The sequence below is a fragment of the Myotis lucifugus genome, unplaced genomic scaffold (assembly GCF_000147115.1).
Source record: "Myotis lucifugus unplaced genomic scaffold, Myoluc2.0 scaffold_8, whole genome shotgun sequence".
In the NCBI taxonomy this organism is placed as follows: domain Eukaryota; kingdom Metazoa; phylum Chordata; class Mammalia; order Chiroptera; family Vespertilionidae; genus Myotis; species Myotis lucifugus.
The window spans coordinates 3,240,434-3,259,655 of record NW_005871056.1 but is presented as its reverse complement, the minus strand read 5'-3'; the positions used below and the strand labels follow the sequence as shown (position 1 = coordinate 3,259,655).

Below are 19,222 nucleotides of genomic sequence, written 5' to 3'. Positions count from 1 at the left end.
GTTGATTCCTTAAGTAAAAGGTAAATAAGGAGAAGATAGCAATGGTAGCTGGATCATCAAATACCATACCAATCTGTGTAGGGTGAACAGCTTTGCATGCCACCATGTGGGCAGTACTTTCTACACCAGTGAGGAATCTGGCTTACAAAGGGGGTCATAACGATACAAGAGTCATCAGGAGTATATTCTAAACACTCTGTTTAATGACATAGGTTAAAGCAGCATTGTTTAGAGATTTCTAACCAAAGGTATCTAAAAGTTTGGGTATCTAAAATAACAACTCAATCCCTAACAATGCTAAATGTTTTGTTCTAATCTACCATCCTACTTAAATCTCTTTTGCCTACCTTTAAATATACTTGAACTTTGAGGAGAGGCAAATTATGCTTTTCAAACTATTTAAAACTTGATTTTGAAAGGTTTTTTGGTTAGAAGTAAAGTGGTACATTGTTTCATAGGCTTGAAAAGGCAGCTTGCTTTGGTACCTGTAATTATGTTAGACAATGTATAAAATTCTACTGTTATAAAAAGAGAAATGGTTCTTTATAAAAGCCAAAAAGAGAGCAGAGCTGATAATGGCTGAGAGGGAGAACATTGAACTACGAATAGCTCTGACTTTAAATCTGTCTTCTCTGGGTACCTGGATAAACTTCACATCTGGCTGATATCTTGGAGGCAGTCCAAAATGCAATATCCAATTTAATCTGGCACCAAATAACACGATTACATCAGCAAATTGCAAAGCCCTATTAAAAAGAAAATTTCTGATGACACAAAAAGTATATCCATATTTCTTACTTGATTAATATAAGATTAATTTCTAAAGTATTTGGAAAAGTCTAAATAATTGGGAACTTATATTAGTCTTCAGAATCAGCTTCTATGGTAAATTTGATCTTTCAATCTAAAATAATTTATGATGTCCTTCTATTTAAATAGTAATATAAAAGATGAAATAAGTAGAAAAGTATTACCATAAGACTGTATCTATACTCTATTTCATTTATTACTTTTTACCATTAGAAAAATTAATACAAGTCCACTGTGGCTAATCTGGAAAAAGCAGGAAAAGTATAAAGAAAAAAACCAAAAGCACCCAATAATAATATGAACTTATAAACTATTATTACTATCCTGGCATTATTTTCATCTACTCTTTTTCTATGCAAGTATATTGATACATAGTTGAGCTTATTTAATACTGTCTCATGCACTTTTGCTTATATAAACATTTTCCTTTGTCATTAAATTTTTCTTAAATTCAATTAAAGGCTACATGTTTTGCTGAACACATGTTAAACTTATTAACCCTTTTCTCGATTGTTGGATATTTTCTTTGTTATTAATAGTACTGGGTTGCACATTTTATGCTTAAATTAAAAATAAAATGTGGTGTGTGTTTTTCTTTTATTTTAGACAGAGGAAGGGAGAGGGACAGAGAAAGAGAGAGAAAAACATCAATTGGCTGCCTCCTGTACAACCCTGACTGGGGATGGAACCCATAACCTGGGTATATGCCCTGACCAGGAATCAAATCTGAGACTTTTCAGTGCACTGGATGACGCTCAACCAATTGAGCCATACCAACCCGGGCTATTAAATCTTAGTACACACTTCATACTGATTCCTAGAAGCATATATTTTTAAGATGACTGATTCACATTTCTGAATTGCTTTAAAAATTATACCAAGTAAATTTCTAATAGTTTTATTTTATAAATCTTATTATTTCTGTCAATATAACTTCTAATTTTTAAATTATTTTTATATCCACACTGATATTAATATAGCCACCCTTGCTTTCTTTTTAACTCATACATCTTTGCTTCTTTTTATTTTGTTTTAGATGTGGTTCTTATAATGCATGTAACTGTTATTATTAGTGATTCAATCTGAATGTCTCTGTCTTTTTCCAGAAGAATTTATTATCGTAATTGCTGTGGGTGGTTTTTCTTTTTTTTTAACTTCTTTTCTCCTTCTTGGCTATTTCTCTTTTTCCCTATCTTTTGTCATAGAGAATCTGTTTTTTAGCTTTTGTCTTCTTCGGTGGTATAGCCTATTTTTCACAGAAATTCAGTTATAATTTTAAGTATATATTCAAAAAAGCTATCTTCACATACTGTACTGGTCCTGTGGACCCAATTTAACAAATTGATAAAAACTACAAGTGGAAAAATAGATTTGCTTATAGATACTCTAAAACCCTTGAAATTGTTTATTCAATACAACCTGGCATCTCACAACATAATATTCAAAATTCCAGGATATAATCCAAAATTAATACACACACACACACACAAAAAAAATAGGAAAATGTGAACAATTCTCAAAAGAAAAGATAATGAGCCCAGACGGTGTTGCTCAGTGGTTGAGCGATGACTTGTGAACCAAAAGGTCAAGGTTCAATTCTTGGTCAGGGCACTTGTCCAGGTTGTGGGCTCGAACCCCAGTAGGGGGTGTGCAGAAGGCAGCCAATCAATGATTCTCTCTCATCATTAACGTTTCTATCTTTCTCCCTCCCTCCCCCTTCCTTTCTGAAATCAATAAAAATATATGTTTTTAAAAAATAAAATAAATAGATGCTAATTCTGTGATGACATTGGCATTAGTAAAAAAGACTTTCAAGTAGCTATTATAACTATGTTACATAGGTAAACAAAAATACTCTTGAAATACATAGAAAAATAAAAGTTTTCAGCAGACAAACAGAAAATATACAAGAGATAAAAGGATTAAAAAGAATTGAACAGATATTCAGGGACCTATAGGACATTATCAACATGGCTAATATTTGTATTATTCCAAAAGGGGGAAAAGAGATTGGTGTACAAAAAATATTTTAAAAAATTCATAACTAAAATCTTTCCAAATTTGGTGAAAGACACCAATTTACAGATTCAAGAAGATCAGAAAACACCAAACAGATAAACCAAAAGAAAACCATGTCCAGACACATCATAATCAGACTGCTGAAAACCAAAGATAAAAAAAAATCTTGCCCTGACCCATCTGGCTCAGTGGATAGAGCGTCGGCCTGTGGACTCAAGGGTCCCAGGTTCGGTTCCGGTCAAGGGCATGTACCTTAGTTGCGGGCACATATCCAGTGGGGAGTGTGCAGGAGGCAGCTGATCAATGTTTCTCTCTCACTGTTGTTTCTAATTCTCTATCCCTCTCCCTTCCTCTCTGTAAAAAATCAATAAAATATATATTTTTTTAAAATATTGACAGCGGACATAGAAAAACAACATATTACATATCGGGAAACAATGATTCAAATGACTGCAAATGTCTCATCTGAAATCATAAGTTTCAGGAGATAGTGAACAATATCTTAAAAGTGCTGAAAAGTCTAAAAATAAACAGGTATGCTTAAAATTACATGATTATTTCAGAACTCCTAGATTCATTAAAGTCACATAATAATTTAAATTAGCCTAAAATCTGCCAAGCCTCTATTTACTAGTAATTAAAATCTGGAATGTTACGCACCTGGATCTGGCAGCAGCTACACAGTTTGGATGATTGTCAGGGATAACACCCTTTCCCATGGGGGTGGGTAAAAATGGCAATTTACATTGCTCCACCAATTTCCTGATTCCCTCCTCTGCATGGGCATAAGCAGCACCTATAAGAAATGCAAATGTATTGGACAAGTCAGTTAAGCTACAGATACTCTGACCCTTAAAACAGTTTATGTGAAATTGCTTTTAAAACTTCTCAAATTTTCTCCTGCTTATACAGGCTTAAACTCAAAACAAATGATTATGGTTTTTATCTTTGGTATTTAAAAATGTTTAAGAAAGCAGTAGTTCTGCCCTGGCCAGTGTGGCTTAGTTGGTTGGAACGCCATTCTGTGAACCAAAGGGTCAAGAGTTTGATTCCCCGTCAGAGCATATACCTCTCGCTTCTTCTCTCTTTAAACTCAATAGAAGCATATCCTCAGGTGAGGATTAAAAAAAAAAAGCTATGTTTCTAGTTTCTTCTCTAATAATATTCTCAATCTAGCCTGGCCAGCATGCTCTCTTTGAATGTCGACCTACGAACCAGGAGATCACAGTTCGATTCCTAGTCGGGGCATGTGCTCGGGTTGTGTGCTTGATCCCCAGTGTGGGGCATGCAGGAGGCAGTTGATCAATGATTCTCTCTAATCACTGATGTTTCTATCTCTCTCCCTCTCCCTTCCTCTCTGAAATCAATAAAAATATATTCTAAAAAAATATTCTCAATTCTCCTAAAGGATGCTCATAACAAAAATTGCACCTCACATCTTTGCTGCTCTCAATTGCCTGTTCTATGCTATAGTACTACTGAATTACTACTCACAATTCCCTGAACATACTATGTTTACTGGTAGGCCCAAGTAGCTAAGAAAGGACTTTGCCCTCCAAAGGGAAGGCTCTCTCTAACCTCACACATTGCTACCCGCTAATGTGAACTGCAATCTCCTAGTCTAGGCATGGACATTCTAACAAGGGGCACACATTTCTAAAGTTCTGTAGATCTCTTCACAGGCTCTACAGTGTGACTGCAACAGGGTTAACCCAAGTGGGCCACATAGCATTTGTTTCTACCGTGTGTGCCTACAGAATAGCCGTATGCCCATTTCAGACTCACTGTCTGAATATAGGAATGATTTCATTTCTAATGTCATCAAGGCCACTATATTTTGTTTTAGCCACTTCATTTTATACTCTTTTTCAGGGCTAGTAGAATATTACTCCATATTCATGAACTTACAATCCTCTACTGAATTCCAGTAAACAGTATAGTGTATCTTCAGATTCAATATAATGTTCTCCTCATAAAATTACCGTAGCCCTACTGGAGTGGCTTGGTTGGTTGAGCACTGTCCCATACACTGAAAGGATGCCAGTTCAATTCCCAGTCAGGGCACATGTCTGGGTTGTGGGGTCATTCCCCAGTCAGGGCATGTATGGAAGGCAACCAATAGATCAGTGGTTCTCAACCTTCCTAATGCCTCGACCCTTTAATACAGTTCCTCATGTTGTGGTGACCCCCAATTTCATTGTTACAAATTGAACATAATTAAACCATAGTGATTAGTCACAAAAAAAATATGTAATTATATATGTGTTTTCCGATGGTCTTAGGCGACCCCCGTGAAAGGGTTGTTCGACCCCCAAAGGGGTCGGGACTCACAGGTTGAGAACCGCTGCAATAGATGTTTCCCTCACACATAGATGTTTCTCTTTCTCTCTTTCTCCCTTGCTCTCTCTAAGCATGTCCTCGGGCAAGGATTAACAAAAAAATTACCTTAGAAAAATCTTTTCTCAGACATATAGGAGGAAAAGTAGTTCCTTTTTGTCATCCAGAAAGTTTCCTTGTATTCTCCTTCTTACCGCAGTATCTTTGCCCACCCAGTTCTCTCTTCCCAAACTGCCCTTGTTCCCTTTGTCCACTAAGGGACCTATCAAACATTTTTTCAAGGTGTAACCTCAGTGTCATCTCTTCTGGGTAGTCTGTCCAAACCAACTACCTCCATGAGCCACCTCACCTCTACACACACCATTTAAGAGTATACTGCATATTTGTTACCAGGTCTGTTTCCCTATAGGTAGGGGGACCATTATTTCTCTTTTTACCTCAAAAATGTTTTCTATACTCCCGGCCTTATCATCACTCATGAATATTGGTTAGAGGAAGAATGAAAACTAACACCTACTGAACTTTTTCTATTTGTTGTGTTATTTAATTATAACAATACTGCTGAGATAGTTAATATCTTTTTTACAAGTAAGGTACTTGAGTCTCAAAGCACTTATTTGCCAAGATCAGAGAGCTATTACATCATATAGCTGCATTCAACTCAGCTCTGACTTCAATTTTTTTATGTTGTCCACCATTTCCATTAAAGTAATTTTTAGTTTCTATGTAGTTAGTTCCTTAGTAGTTGACAATTAACTAATATGGTCATATGTAATTTATAGCCTGCTCAGTTCTAGAACATAGAATGGATACTGTAATAAACTGCTGAAAGGAGTATAAATTGGTACAATACCTTAGGAGAAAGCAATTTGACAATATGCACCAAAAGTCTTAAAATATGAATATCTTTTAACTTAATTAATTTTCTTTCTGGGAATCTGTCTTATATTCTAAATATGGAAAAAGTTTTATGCACAAACATGCTTGTCACAGCTATTCTAAACAAACAAACAGAAACTGGCAAAGATTTAAATATTTGCCAGTAAAGTGTTAGTATATACATAAGTAGACATTAAAAATTAAATTTAGGGGAGGAAAATTAAGACCATGAAAAAAATGTTATAGTGTTAAATGACTTAAGTAGAATATAATCACAATATATAAAATATACAATCCAAAAAGCAATAGAAAAGTACTACTTATTAAAAATGTATGTTTTTGAATGAAGGGATTTCTTTCTAATATTTTAGAGTTTCCAAAATTTTCTATTAAAATTTTTTTATGCCCTGGTGGTTTTGGCTCAGTAGGTAGAGTGTTGGCCCTCAGACTGAAGGGTCCCAGGTTCGATTCCAGTCAAGGGCATGTACCTTGGTTGCGGGCCTGATCCCCAGCCCCAGTCAGCACACGGGAGGTAAACAACCAATGTGTGTCTCTCGCATCCATGTTTCTCTCTCTGTCTCTCCCCCTCCCTTCCACTCTCTCTAAAAAAATCAATGGAAAAATATCCTCTAGTGAGGACTAACAACAACAAAAATTTTACAATGAAAAAAACACATTTTTACTCCTAAGACCAAAGAAATGCAATAGGTGATATTCCCTTCAAAGGACAAGAATAGGCATTCTACAACAATTCTATGATTTCAAAACTAATAAGTAATGCTATATTGGATGAAGAGAACTCTTATTCCAATTTCAAACATTAAAGTAGATGTTAATAATGAAGACAACGTCTTAAAACAGAATCAGCATTCTTTCTTTCGAAAACCAGCAAGATTTAGAGTTCCACTCAATGCTACCTTTCCCGATGATAAGAAGGGGCCGTTTGGCATTCCTAATAACAGATGCTGCCATTTGTACAGCAGACGTTTCAGCCATACTAATAGGAGGTGGCATGCAGCACTCCACGTACCTGGAAATAAAGAGTTCTGTTAATTAAAAGAGACCAACTTATAAATGTATTGTGAAAATATAAAATATATAAAAAGGAAGAAAAAATAGTACAGTAAATTCCATATTCCCAGCATGTAGACTCAATAGCTACTATCATTTTACCACATTTGCTTCACACGTACACACCCTAACATGCATTTTAAGATTTCTTTTCCTGAACCATTTTAAAGTAAATTATAGGCATCAAGACTAAAAACTTCCCCATACAGCTATAAAATATACTTTCTTCTATGTAGACATAATATCCTTACCACATCTAGTAAATTAACAGTTATTCACTAGTATCATCTAATAGTTAAACAAGCTGACAGGAAATTTGAGTTTATGGCTTTACATTGTAGTAGTAGTTGTAGTAATAGTAAAAACATCCTAAAAGCTAGTATTATTAAATATACCTACTGTGTGCCATTTATTCTCACTTAAATTTCAAAACAATGAGGTTAGGTATTACTATTATCTGCACCATTGGGGGGAAAAAATTCAGAAAGTAAGGTAACTTGCCCAGGGGTCAGAGACTGGATTGAACTAGGTCTCTCTGTCTCCAAAGTCCATGCTTTTAACTACGTTACTATATTTCCACTCACTGGGTAAGTCAGGATTTCAGTAGCATAATATATATTAGTAAAATAAATATTAAAACTGTATAGTTAAATAATTCTGGACATCAAGTCCTCAGTGTTTTATTTCACTTATTCTAATTAATAAACACCATAATGTTCAACACTTGGGCATTATAATACAAAAATTTTTAAAAAGGACATTCAAATCTTTACAGATTTTTTAAAGAAAGCTTACAGAGTTAAGTTACCTGAGACTCATCTCTCCTTCCCCTGCCCAATATTATTTTGAGTATCACGCTCAGGTATTAAGCAGAATAGATGTCCTTTTGCTCTGACTCTCCCAATTAGAAACCTCTGAGTGTACAGAAATGCCCACTTTCTCTCTTGGTCACTAGGAGGCCACTTGGTCCATGGCAGCAGGAATGTACTAAGTGGTACCCAGGGCAATTTATTAACCCAAGTACACATACCCAAGTGTACCAGGGGTGACTGAGATGCCAATGAAAAATATTTTACAGTTCCTGTTCACTCAGTGTTTATTTAAGTAATAAACATTTGATGTTGAAATATTTTTAAATAACTGAAACAAACAGACTAAAATTTTTAATGTTGAGTTCTAATAATTTTCAACTGTCTCCTCATCTCTTGGTTTATGCTATAACGACTCTAAGTGGCTATACTACATTAATGAGAATGTATTATCTATAGGTACTGTAAGAATAATTTCAAATAAGTTCCAAGTATTTTATTTAGTAATTAACCCCCAAAATAATTACTAAATAATACCATTTTAATTAAGAGAAGCCCTTTGACTAGGATTCAGCTTAATTACTAAATCATTAAAAGCTAAGATAAATGAAGATTAACTTATGCCAGCCGGCATGGCTCAGTGGTTGAATGTCGACCTATGAACCAGGAGGTCATGGTTCAATTCCGTCAGGGCACATGCTGGGTTGCAGGCTCGATCCCCAGCATGGGGTATGCAGGAGGCAGCTGATGATTCTCTCTCATCATTGATATTTCTATCTTTCTCTGCCTCTCCCTTCCTTTCTGAAATCAATAAAAATATTTTTTTAAAAGATTAACTTATAAACTGCATTATAAGCATTATAAGCATATAATACAATTAAGAAAAAAACCTAGCATAACTATTACTCACTTTATAGAATTCACATTCACCTGGAGGTTCACAAAATCTGCAGGTATGTCAATATAGCAAGCACCTGGACGACCATAAATACTGCTTCTTACAGCCTAAATTTATTACAAATAGAAGAAAATGTTTTAAAAATCTCAATCTTTATTATTATATTTTACTCAAAGATAACTTAAAATTGTGAAATAAACAGTTTTAATTTTTCTGAATATCCTTAGTTGGAGAAGTAAACATTTTAATTAAATTTGAAGTACTCTCTATTCATTTTATATACAGTTAACCCTTAAATAATATGGGGGTTGGGACCCTGATCCCCCATGCAATAAAAAAGTATAATTTTTGACTCTCCCAAAACTTAATTACTAAATAGCTTACTGTTGACCTGATCAATAACATAAACAGTCAATTGATACATATTTTTGTATTCAAAAAGTAACCAAAAAAATATATTAGGAAAATCATAAAGAAGGAAAAATACATTTATAGTACTGTACAGTATTTATTGAAAAAAATCTGCATACAAGTGGACTGGCACAATTCAAACCCATGTTGTTCAAGGATCAATTGTATTTTATAAGAGATTTTTGTTTAAAAGGAGAAAGATAAGGAAGTGAATATTCACTTAGACCGTTAAAATTGACATTCTATTACACTTTAGTCTTAGAAATTATCTACTAGGCTCTGTCGGCCAAATATTCATAACATGCACTTTCACCTGCTTCCTAATCCTATGACTTGGCAGTTTGCAGAAACTGTGATGTTGTAACATGTGTCAAATGATTTCTATAACACATGGTATTGAAAAAGCTCAAATGTAACTTTACATATAAATTAAGTTGGTAAACTAAAATTATAATATGCTGTTTAATCAGCTAAGATGGTTTTATATGCATGAGTACTAATTTTCAAAAACAATCTTGCAATAGCATAAGAGAAAGGGCACTCAGGATTCTATTATATCTTTTTTTTTTTTTTTTTTTTTACTTTTCCATAATTAAAAAAACTAAAGTATAGGAAAAAGTTTGTTTTTCAAAAATGACTTATTTTATCTGATTCTATAATTAAGTATAGTGGCAGTAAATATTAAAATGTATACAGCTCTTTAACAATATCATTTTTAACTATGTGAATATGTTCCAAATTATTACTCATTCAATTGAGAATAAAAATAACACAGATATGAGCGACTGAGAAAAACCAGTTGACTTGAGGGCTTGTAATTAAATACTGTACCTTTTCGATAATAGATGGAATAGCTTCTATGCTGCTCGGCCGGACAGAGAACTTGCTATATAATCTACAAGCTTCAACCTATATGCAAAAAGAAAATCACTTAAAATTCAGTTCACAGATCACATTACTCTTCTGAAGGAAGACAAAATGTTAAGTCATTACTTTCATGTTCCGAGGCGAGATGGAGACTATGCATTACCTGGACTATTTCTTAATAGCCTATGCAAAGCACAATCAAATTTCTGCCTCAGTATGATTCAGGAAGCAAATCAAACAAGACACTATTTTCATTGGCAAAAATAAAAAACTTACATAATACACAGCATCTACCATAGCAAAGGAAAGCACCAGGCACTCATTGCTGGTCAGAGTAGAAATGGCAAGGGAAGTTGACAATGTCTTATAGAAATTAAAATGAGTATATCCTTGGACCCAGAAATTCCACAGCAAGGAATATTCAATTTAGTTGGTATGCTGTTTGGGTCATATAAATTCAGTAGTGTTAATTTTTCACTGTTTAATGTACTTTGAAGTATTATACAGAAACTGTTTCTCTTGATACTTGGTATTAAATCTATGGAATGATTGGTAATCTTAGTCCCACAAGTGTGATAGAATTAAGATTACTCTCCAACTTTCAGTCTGTTCATAATCATGTTGTTTAGTTTTAAGTATTTCCACAAGAAATAGATATTTGGATCTTTCTTTTCAAACTCTTAATTTCATCTAATAAACTTCTATTATTTTCCTTTTTTGGGAAAATATTTGTAATGGATATTATCTTCTGCTTTTTTTTTCATCTACAAAGTTTTTGTAGTAACTTTAAATTTCCTTTTACATAACTATCTGCTCTACTTATTTTTCAAATACATATATCAGCATCTTCTAAAAAACTGTTGTCATTATCTACCATTGCAATTCCCTTTCAAGAGTATAAAAATATAACATTTTCATTAACCTATATCAAGATCTAGTTTAAATCATATACAAAATTATGTGTTTATATTTTGAAGTTCTCACGGTTCCTAATTTACCAACACAGTTTGCCTAATGGTTTTAACTTTGTGCTATAAATGCTCAAATATATTCATATCTTAAGTGTTAATTATCATTCACTCTCACCTATTTGCTTTCTATAACAATTCTTAAAACTGTAGCATTCATTGACAAATTCTTTCAAGTTTTTAAAAATTTTCAAATACTTCCCTTTAGCCCTCCAAAATAAAAATGAACTTATCCAGAGTCTACTGGTAGTTATTTGAGTAGGATTTTTCCTCTCAACATTTTATTTCCCCAAAGTCTGAGAGGCAAAATGCAAAAACAATTTTTATTCCTATATTTTCTTGACTCTTTGGAGAACCTATGTTTAGTTTAAAAGCCTGATGAAAAGGTGTATTTCTTAGAAGACTGCTCCTAAGCAGAGCCTAAGCTTTCTCAATATCCACATTGAAACTGTCTTATAGTTCAGGAATTTTACCTTTAAATTACCTCAGGTAACTCTCTTTCATTTGAATTGTTTATTTTGTAAACAGGACTTTATTTCTTCTCCATAAATCTTTTTGCATTTTTTAATTTAAAATTTATAGTTGACATACAATATTCTTCTCCACAAATCTTAAAAGTGTATAATTGTGTAACTAAACTCAAGAGGAAAATCTTAGAGGTGGGTACCTGAGGAAACTCCTGGAAGGCTCCCATTGTTTCCTGACATCTTTCAGAGGAACCACCAATCACAATCAAGGGCCTGAAATTCAAATTGTAAAATACTCAGCAGAGTGGCCAATGAATACTAAACACTCAATGAATATTAAAAAATAGAGATATAGAATGAGGATTAAATTTTCCCTTAAAAACTGTAGATTTAAAGACTTAGGAAATAACCTGATATGAGAGAACCCTTCCTCAGTTTCAGAAAAATCTGAAATTTATAGTAAATGTTTTTCTTCCATGCCCCTCTCTCCTCCACCCCTTTTGGATGCTGATGCTAAACCTCTAGGCATGGCGATGTAAAATGAATTTTTATGCCCTTCCTATTATTCTCAGGATTAAGAGGAGGATACATTTTTTTATAATGAGTTTTAAATAAATACTTTATGAATTGATGAAAAGATAACCCCCTTTAACATGATCTTATTGGTAAAGTACCAGAGATGGGACTAAGGACAAGGTCAAAGAAAGATAAAAATTTTAATTTCAACTGTCTTGCCAATTATGTAAGAAAAGATGAAGAATTAAATACATTCTTGCATACTGATCTGAGATCTTTAAAAAATAATTATTCACTTAAAGAGAACTACACACACATTCAAATACATTTACAGATATACAGGAGTGGGCAAAAGTAGGTGTTTTGGTTTTGGGTGATTTTTTTTTTTTTGCCATTGTGACATTCTTTTCAGTTAATAAAGCTATTGCAGTAATCATAACCTGCATGTCTTTTTTCATACAAACAACTGTAAACTTACTTTTGCCCACACCTGTGTGCGCGCGCGTGTGTATTCAGTGTTTATTTCTAGATAAACAAATTACTGAGAGTTTTAAAACTTTCTTCCTAACACTCTTCTTAATTTAATTTTTACTAAGCCATTCTCTTAAGCACTTGATTCCAAGTCTTCCCATCCCAGATCAGCAGTTGCTCCATATGTAAAATCATGCACTGACATTCTTAAGAAAATGTTTTCAATAATAACAATCTAATTACCAGCAGTTCATGTTTGCATTTGCCATACCACCCAAGGCGTGCACGAGACCTGGGCCAGAAACAACAAGGCATACTCCCGGCCTAAAAGCAAAACAATTTGTTTTATTAAAAATAGGTCAAATGCAATACTTGATTCATACCACTTACAGTGAAACATGGTAACGTTCTTGGACTTCAAAGGAAGGGCATATAGGTCTTTTCTACAACTGGTATAACAATTATTAAAATATTTTTTGAATTAGAAAAAAAAAAACAAGAGAAAGATACTAGTCTTCGTGCAAGAAATAAGGTACCTATCATCTTCACAATGTGTTTCACTAACCTCTTCACATTTTGCTCTTATTATATCTGGCTAAGTCACGTTGACTACATACAGAAGTAAAATTTTGACTGCTGATGACATTTGTGAATGGAAAAATGAAGTGTCTTTAAAATTTTTCTTAACAAGTAAATATAATGTCAATTGATCTTTGTAAGTAATTCTGAAATACAGTGTTCTGTCCAACTCTTTAAAATTGAATTTGAATGCTTTATCCTAGATGACTTTCTAAGCTTACAACACCAAGGAAAAGTTATCTTCATGTAATTCATTTTGTCATTTTACATTTATAAAGCATTTTTTTTAGGAACCTCTGATTAAAACAGCCTCGAAAAGAAATAGAAATAAAACAAAGACTTTAGTTTACCTGCCTGTCAGATATCCAACCGCAGAGGCAGCGTAACAAGCCTACAAAGAAAAAACACTGGGACTTGAGCATATTGGGATCCTTAGAGTAAGTACATGTGTAATAATTTATTTTTTGTTGTTGTTAATCCTCACCCAAGGATATGTATCCATTGAATTTTTTAGAGAGAGTGGAAGGGAGGAGGAGAGACAGAGAGAAACATCGATGTGAGAGAAACTCATTGATTAGTTGCCTCCTACACAGGCCCCAACCAGGGCCAGAGATGGAGCCTGCAACCAAGGTATGTGCCCTTGACCAGAATCAAACCCAGGATCCTTCAGTCCACAGGCCAACACTCTATCCACTGAGTCAAACCAGCTATGGCTAATAATTTATTATTAAGTAAGAGACTAGAACTTAATTGTAAAGGAGGAATTGGAAAACCTTCCATTTTAACAAATAATGTTCTACCTGTAAATTTCAAGTAATGGTTTAGATACTGAATCTAGTTTTTGTTTTTCAAGGAATTTGCCCATATGATCTAGTTTATTCATAATATCCTCTTACACAAAATAAACTGATGAACAAAGAAGATCCTGCCCTAACCGGTTTGGCTCAGCGGATAGAGCATCGGCCTGCGGACTCAAGGGTCCCAGGCTCGATTCCGGTCAATGGCATGTACCTTGGTTGCAGGCACATCCCCAGTAGGGGGTGTGCAGGAGGCAGCTGATCGATGTGTCTCTCTCATCGATGTTTCTAACTCTCTATCCCTCTCTCTTCCTCTCTGTAAAAAATTAATAAAATATATATTTTTTAAAAATATCCTAAGACATTGAAGTATGCAACAGAGTGATGTATTTCAGAAGGAAGGGGTAGGGGGCGGGCAGAGATTAACCAATAAACTTATATGTATATAAGAATAGCCCATGGACAGACAATAATTTGGGCAAGGCCTGGGAAGGGGACCAGAGTGGAGTTGAAGGGGTCAATGGGGAGGAAAAGGGGGACATCTGTAATACTTTCAACAATAAAGATAATTTTTAAGTGAGAATAAAAATTAAAAAAAGGAAGTCCTGGCACATGCTACATGAATGAACCTTGAAGACATTATACTAAGTGAAATAATCCAGCCACAAAAGGACAAATACTGTATAATTCCATTTAAATGAGGTATCTATAGTAGTCAAATTCATAGAAACAGAAAGTAGAATGGTGGTTGCCAGGGGCTATGGGAGCAGGGTAAATGAGGAGTTATTTAATGGGTACAGAGTTCCAGTTTCTCTAGAAAAAGTTCTGGAGAGCTGTTGCAAAACAATGTGAATGCACACTTCAAAAACGGTTAAGAGCTGTGCATTTAATAATGGTTAAGATGGTAAATTTTATGATTTTTTTAACCACAATTAAAAAATACATACATGCCGAAACCGGTTTGGCTCAGTGGATAGAGCGTCGGCCTGCAGACTGAAACGTCCCGGGTTCGATTCCAGTCAAGGGCATGTACCTGGGTTGCGGGCACATCCCCAGTAGGAGATGTGCAGGAGGCAGCTGATCGATGTTTCTCTCTCATCGATGTTTCTCTCTCATCGATGTTTCTAACTCTCTATCTCTCTCCCTTCCTCTCTGTAAAAAATCAATAAAATATATTTTTTTAAAAAAATACATACATGTATAAGTATACAAAGTGATTCAGAGGACCAGGGCTCTAAATGAAAAGAAATTTTAGGAATACCTTAATCAATTTCTGCTTTTATTTTCCTTTTTATGTATATACAAGTGCGATAAAAAAAATCCATACTTAAATATGTCTAAGTAGATTTTAATAAGTATAAAACAAAACTCCTAGGTAATAAAAAATATATCCTCTTACAATTGCTTAAATATCTTCAGAATCAATAGAAATGTGCCCTTTTTTATTCCTAATATCAGTAATTTGTGTTTTTTTTTCTCTTTTATTCTTCATCAGTCTTCCTAGGGATTTATCAAATTTATTAATCTTTTCAAAGAACCAATTTTTAACTTCACTGATTTTTTTTTGTTGTTCATTTGTTTTCTATTTCATTTATTTTTGCTCTTTTATTTATTATTTTACTCCTTTAATTTGGGGTTTAATTTGGTTTTCTTTTTCTAGCTTCTTAAAATGTAAACTTACAGCATTGGTTTTTTATTTACTTTACTAATAGATTCATTTGAAACTATTTCCTCTAAGAACTGCTTTAGCTACCATGAGTTTGGTCTCACATTTTTAATATATATTTTTATTGATTTTATAGAGAGAGGAAGGGAGAGAAAGAAACATCAATGAGAGAGCATCATGGATTAGCTGCCTGCAGGGGATGTAGCCTGCAACCCAGGCATCTGCCTTGACCAGAAATTGAACTGGTGACTTCTTGGTGCACTGGCTGGGCTGGCAATGGCATTTTTTCATTATCATTCAATTCAAAATTTCCATTGTGATTTCTTCTTCAACACATTGGTCCACAGTGATGCCTCCTTTTTCATTCGTGATCCTAGTAATTTGTATTTTTGTTCTCACATTCTCTAGTTAAGTCTTCCTTTGACTGCTGCAAAAAGTCAGGTTGACAGGCATCTCAAACTCATTATGTCCAAATCAGGACTCATTACCTTTTCTCTTCAAATTGGCTCTTCCCTCTGTATTTCCCATCTGAGTCAGTGGCACGATGATCCACCTAGTCAGTCAAGCAAGCCTAAACCTAGGAATCACCCCCAGAAGAGCCTGTCCTCCCCTCCCTAGCTGGTTAATGTCTATTCATCCTTCACGACAGCTTGGCATCCTCTCTTCCAGGAAACCTCGACAATCTTAGGCTGAGCAGGGTATCGTTTCCTGGACTTCCACAGCACCCTGGATCTATCTCAATCACAGTACTTACCACATTATTATAAAACGGTTTGTTTGTGTCTATCTCCACAGCTAGGTTATAAGCACCTCAAGGACAGGAGCTGTCCATCTCCATATCCAGTGTTCAACAAAGTACCTGGGACCTAAGGAGGCCTGCAACTAAGCTTATGGGGACTAATAAAGCTTGAAGCTGCCTTTCTTTTTTTCTTTTTTTATTGACTTCAGAGCACAGAAAGAAGGAGAGTGGGAGAGGGAGAGGGAGAAACATCAATGATGTGAGAGAATCATTGATTGGCTGCCTCCTGCACGTCCCCCACCGGGGATCAAGCCCATAACTTGGGCATGTGCCCTGACCGGAATCAAACTGTGATCTCCTGGTTCACAGGATTACGCTCAACCACTGACCCACACCAGCTGGGCTCAAGCTGCCTTTCTGACACATACTCTACACTGCCACAAAATTATCTTTCTAAAGTACAAATCTAACTATGTTATCCACCTATTTATAAAAATCTTTACAGTCTCACCTAGTGCCTACTGAAAAAATTCCACACTCCTTTTCCAACTAGAGACTCTCTACAGCCTCCCCTGAGCCTCCATATCCAGGCTTACAGGCCATCATGCCTTTAAGCTATCTTGATGGACCAGTATGAACAAACATTGCTTCCACAGGTAATCTTCTCTGTCCTACTCAAAGAGAGCTGGTCACCCTCTATATGTTCTGTCCATTATACATATATCTATTCTAAGTTACTATACTAGATAAATGTTTTCAGTGTGTCTTGCTCTCACCTTCCCAGACTGTGATCAACTTGAAGATCAAGACTAAACTTCAGTGCTTCATTATATCTGCCAAGGGTAAGTAACACAGCACTTGGTATATAGTACACACTCAATAAATATGTGCTGTGTAAAGAAACTAGACAACCCTCCACTAGGAAAAACAGTAAAATAAGTCCTATTAATAGGTCATTGGCTCCGTCTTCTCACACAGATGAAAAAATAGAATGTTATTCCAACTAAGAAAAGTAGAAGGTAGAAGCAACACAAACTCAAGACCTATTCGTTTTAAGATTTAAAAACGCACCACAATTCTCAAGTCTTACAAATAAGGAATGTCATTCAATGAATAAAAAATGTACTAAGCAGCCACATCATGCCAAAGCCCTAACCAAGCCAGGTACTATGGGGACAAAGAAATGAACCAGGATTCCTGCTTTGCAGGAACTCAAATCCGAGGGCAGAGGAAGGGCCCCACTTAAGATCAAGGTTGCTGTCTGGGAAAGAGGTGGCAAGCGCCTGAGTTAGAGGGCAGCAGTGGGAGTGGAAAGCAGGACTAGTTAGCTTTAGATGACTGACGTTGCAGAAGTAGATTCTTTTTAAAATTTCTTTATTGATTAAGGTATTACATGTGTCCTTATCCCCCCATTACGCCCCCACCCCCCTCCCACTCATGCCCTCACCCCCCTCAGAAGTAGATTCTTGATCTGGAAACCAGCATTTCTGAGAGAAGGGGTGAAGCTGAGCTGGCAGAGGAAGAACTGGGACGGGATTGACAAAACGTCCTAGCTTCTTTTCTCATGCTTCCAAATAAGCCTCTAAGAACGGTGGCAGCGTGATGCGGTGGAACACGCACTGGCCTGGGATTTAGGACACCTGAGTTCTAATCACGGCTGGGCCATCTGCAATACGTCACCTTGCAGTGCAGGGACACCTGCTAATGACATGAGCCCTGGCCCTCCCCCATTCATAGCGCAGGCACTCCCTGAGTACCCACCACGTGCAGGAACACCCGCAGTGGTCGGCAAACTGCGGCTCTTTGGCCCCTTGAGTGTGGCTCTTCCACAAAATACCGACTTCTGCGCATGGGCCACGAAGTTTCAATCGCACTGTAACTGCGCGCCCGCACGTGGTATTTTGTGGAAGAGCCACACTCAAGGGTCCAAAGAGCCGCATGTGGCTCGCGAGCCACAGTTTGCCGACCACGGCCCTAGGGGATGCAGATGTGTCAGGAAGAGACGATACCCCTGCCCTCCTGGAGCTCACAGGCTCCGAGGGAAACCAGCCCAGTGAAAGAATACACAGAAATAAACATGTAACAGGTAGTTATGCGAGTGAAGGACAGGGGACCCAGACTCGGGCACGGAAACTGTCCCAATGCTGGCACACTTCGCAGAGCACAGGAGTGCATAGTAAGGTTAAGAGCAAGGAATCCAGACCCAGAATTCCTGGGTTCAAATCCCGACTCCGCCGTAACAGCTGTCATCTCAGGCCCGTTACGTAACCTCTCCGAGTCTTCCTCACTGTTCTCACCTGTCAACTCGGACTCATAGTTCCTGCCTCGTTTAATGGTTGTGATTGACACGTGTCACGTGCTGGAAGAGCCGTAAGCACCGAGGGTCTGCCAGGAGTATTTGCCTTTATTATTAATCATTAACCCTGTGCCCCGGGCTCCCAGCGTCTGTACTCACCGCCTGCTCATTCCTCATCCCCACGTATCTGATGCCCAGCTGCTGGGCGGCGATGGCGATTTCGGTCACTGGGATGCCCACGATGCCAAACATGTACTGCACATCCTGGGTGTGGGGGCAAGAACGGGGGGGGGGGTAAATGCACGGACCCCCGCCACACGGTTCCCTCCGGACCTCCCTCCCTCCTTCCCAATTACACCCCCCGCCGCCCCCCGCCCCCGCGGCAATACCGGCTCCCAACACAGCTCGGCCCTCGCCGGCTCCCGTAGGAGCCCGTCCCCTCAGGCAGGTCCCTCGTACTTGCGCTTTCAGGGCCCGGGCGAGGACTGCAGCGCCAGACACCTGTTCCTCGCTTGCGTCGCCGAAGTTACTTTCCGACATCTTCCACCTCAAAGTTCAACACAGTCACCCAGTGGGCGGCAAGCGGACCAGGAGCGGCCTGCACCTCCTCTGACTGACAGGA

The 19,222-nt window shown here is 36.7% G+C and overlaps 1 protein-coding gene across 4 annotated transcripts in view; it reads right to left on the bottom strand.

The window, feature by feature from the left end:
* Positions 1-19,202, bottom strand: part of HACL1 (2-hydroxyacyl-CoA lyase 1) — a 33,619-nt gene extending 14,417 nt beyond the window's left edge. For 2 of the 4 annotated variants that reach the window (XM_006083674.3, XM_023749497.1), the window contains exons 1-10: positions 19,060-19,202; positions 18,760-18,864; positions 13,453-13,493; positions 12,767-12,847; positions 11,737-11,809; positions 10,066-10,143; positions 8,836-8,930; positions 6,963-7,075; positions 3,490-3,625; positions 641-746 (exon numbers count right to left, since the gene is read on the bottom strand). In XM_006083674.3, coding sequence (XP_006083736.1) covers positions 641-746; positions 3,490-3,625; positions 6,963-7,075; positions 8,836-8,930; positions 10,066-10,143; positions 11,737-11,809; positions 12,767-12,847; positions 13,453-13,493; positions 18,760-18,864; positions 19,060-19,140 — 909 coding nt within the window. In that variant the 5' untranslated portion in view covers positions 19,141-19,202. The remainder of the gene's footprint in view (positions 1-640; positions 747-3,489; positions 3,626-6,962; positions 7,076-8,835; positions 8,931-10,065; positions 10,144-11,736; positions 11,810-12,766; positions 12,848-13,452; positions 13,494-18,759; positions 18,865-19,059) is intronic. The other 2 variants (XM_023749498.1, XM_023749499.1) reach the window with 2 other exon arrangements.
* Between the last annotated feature and the right edge of the window lie 20 nt (positions 19,203-19,222).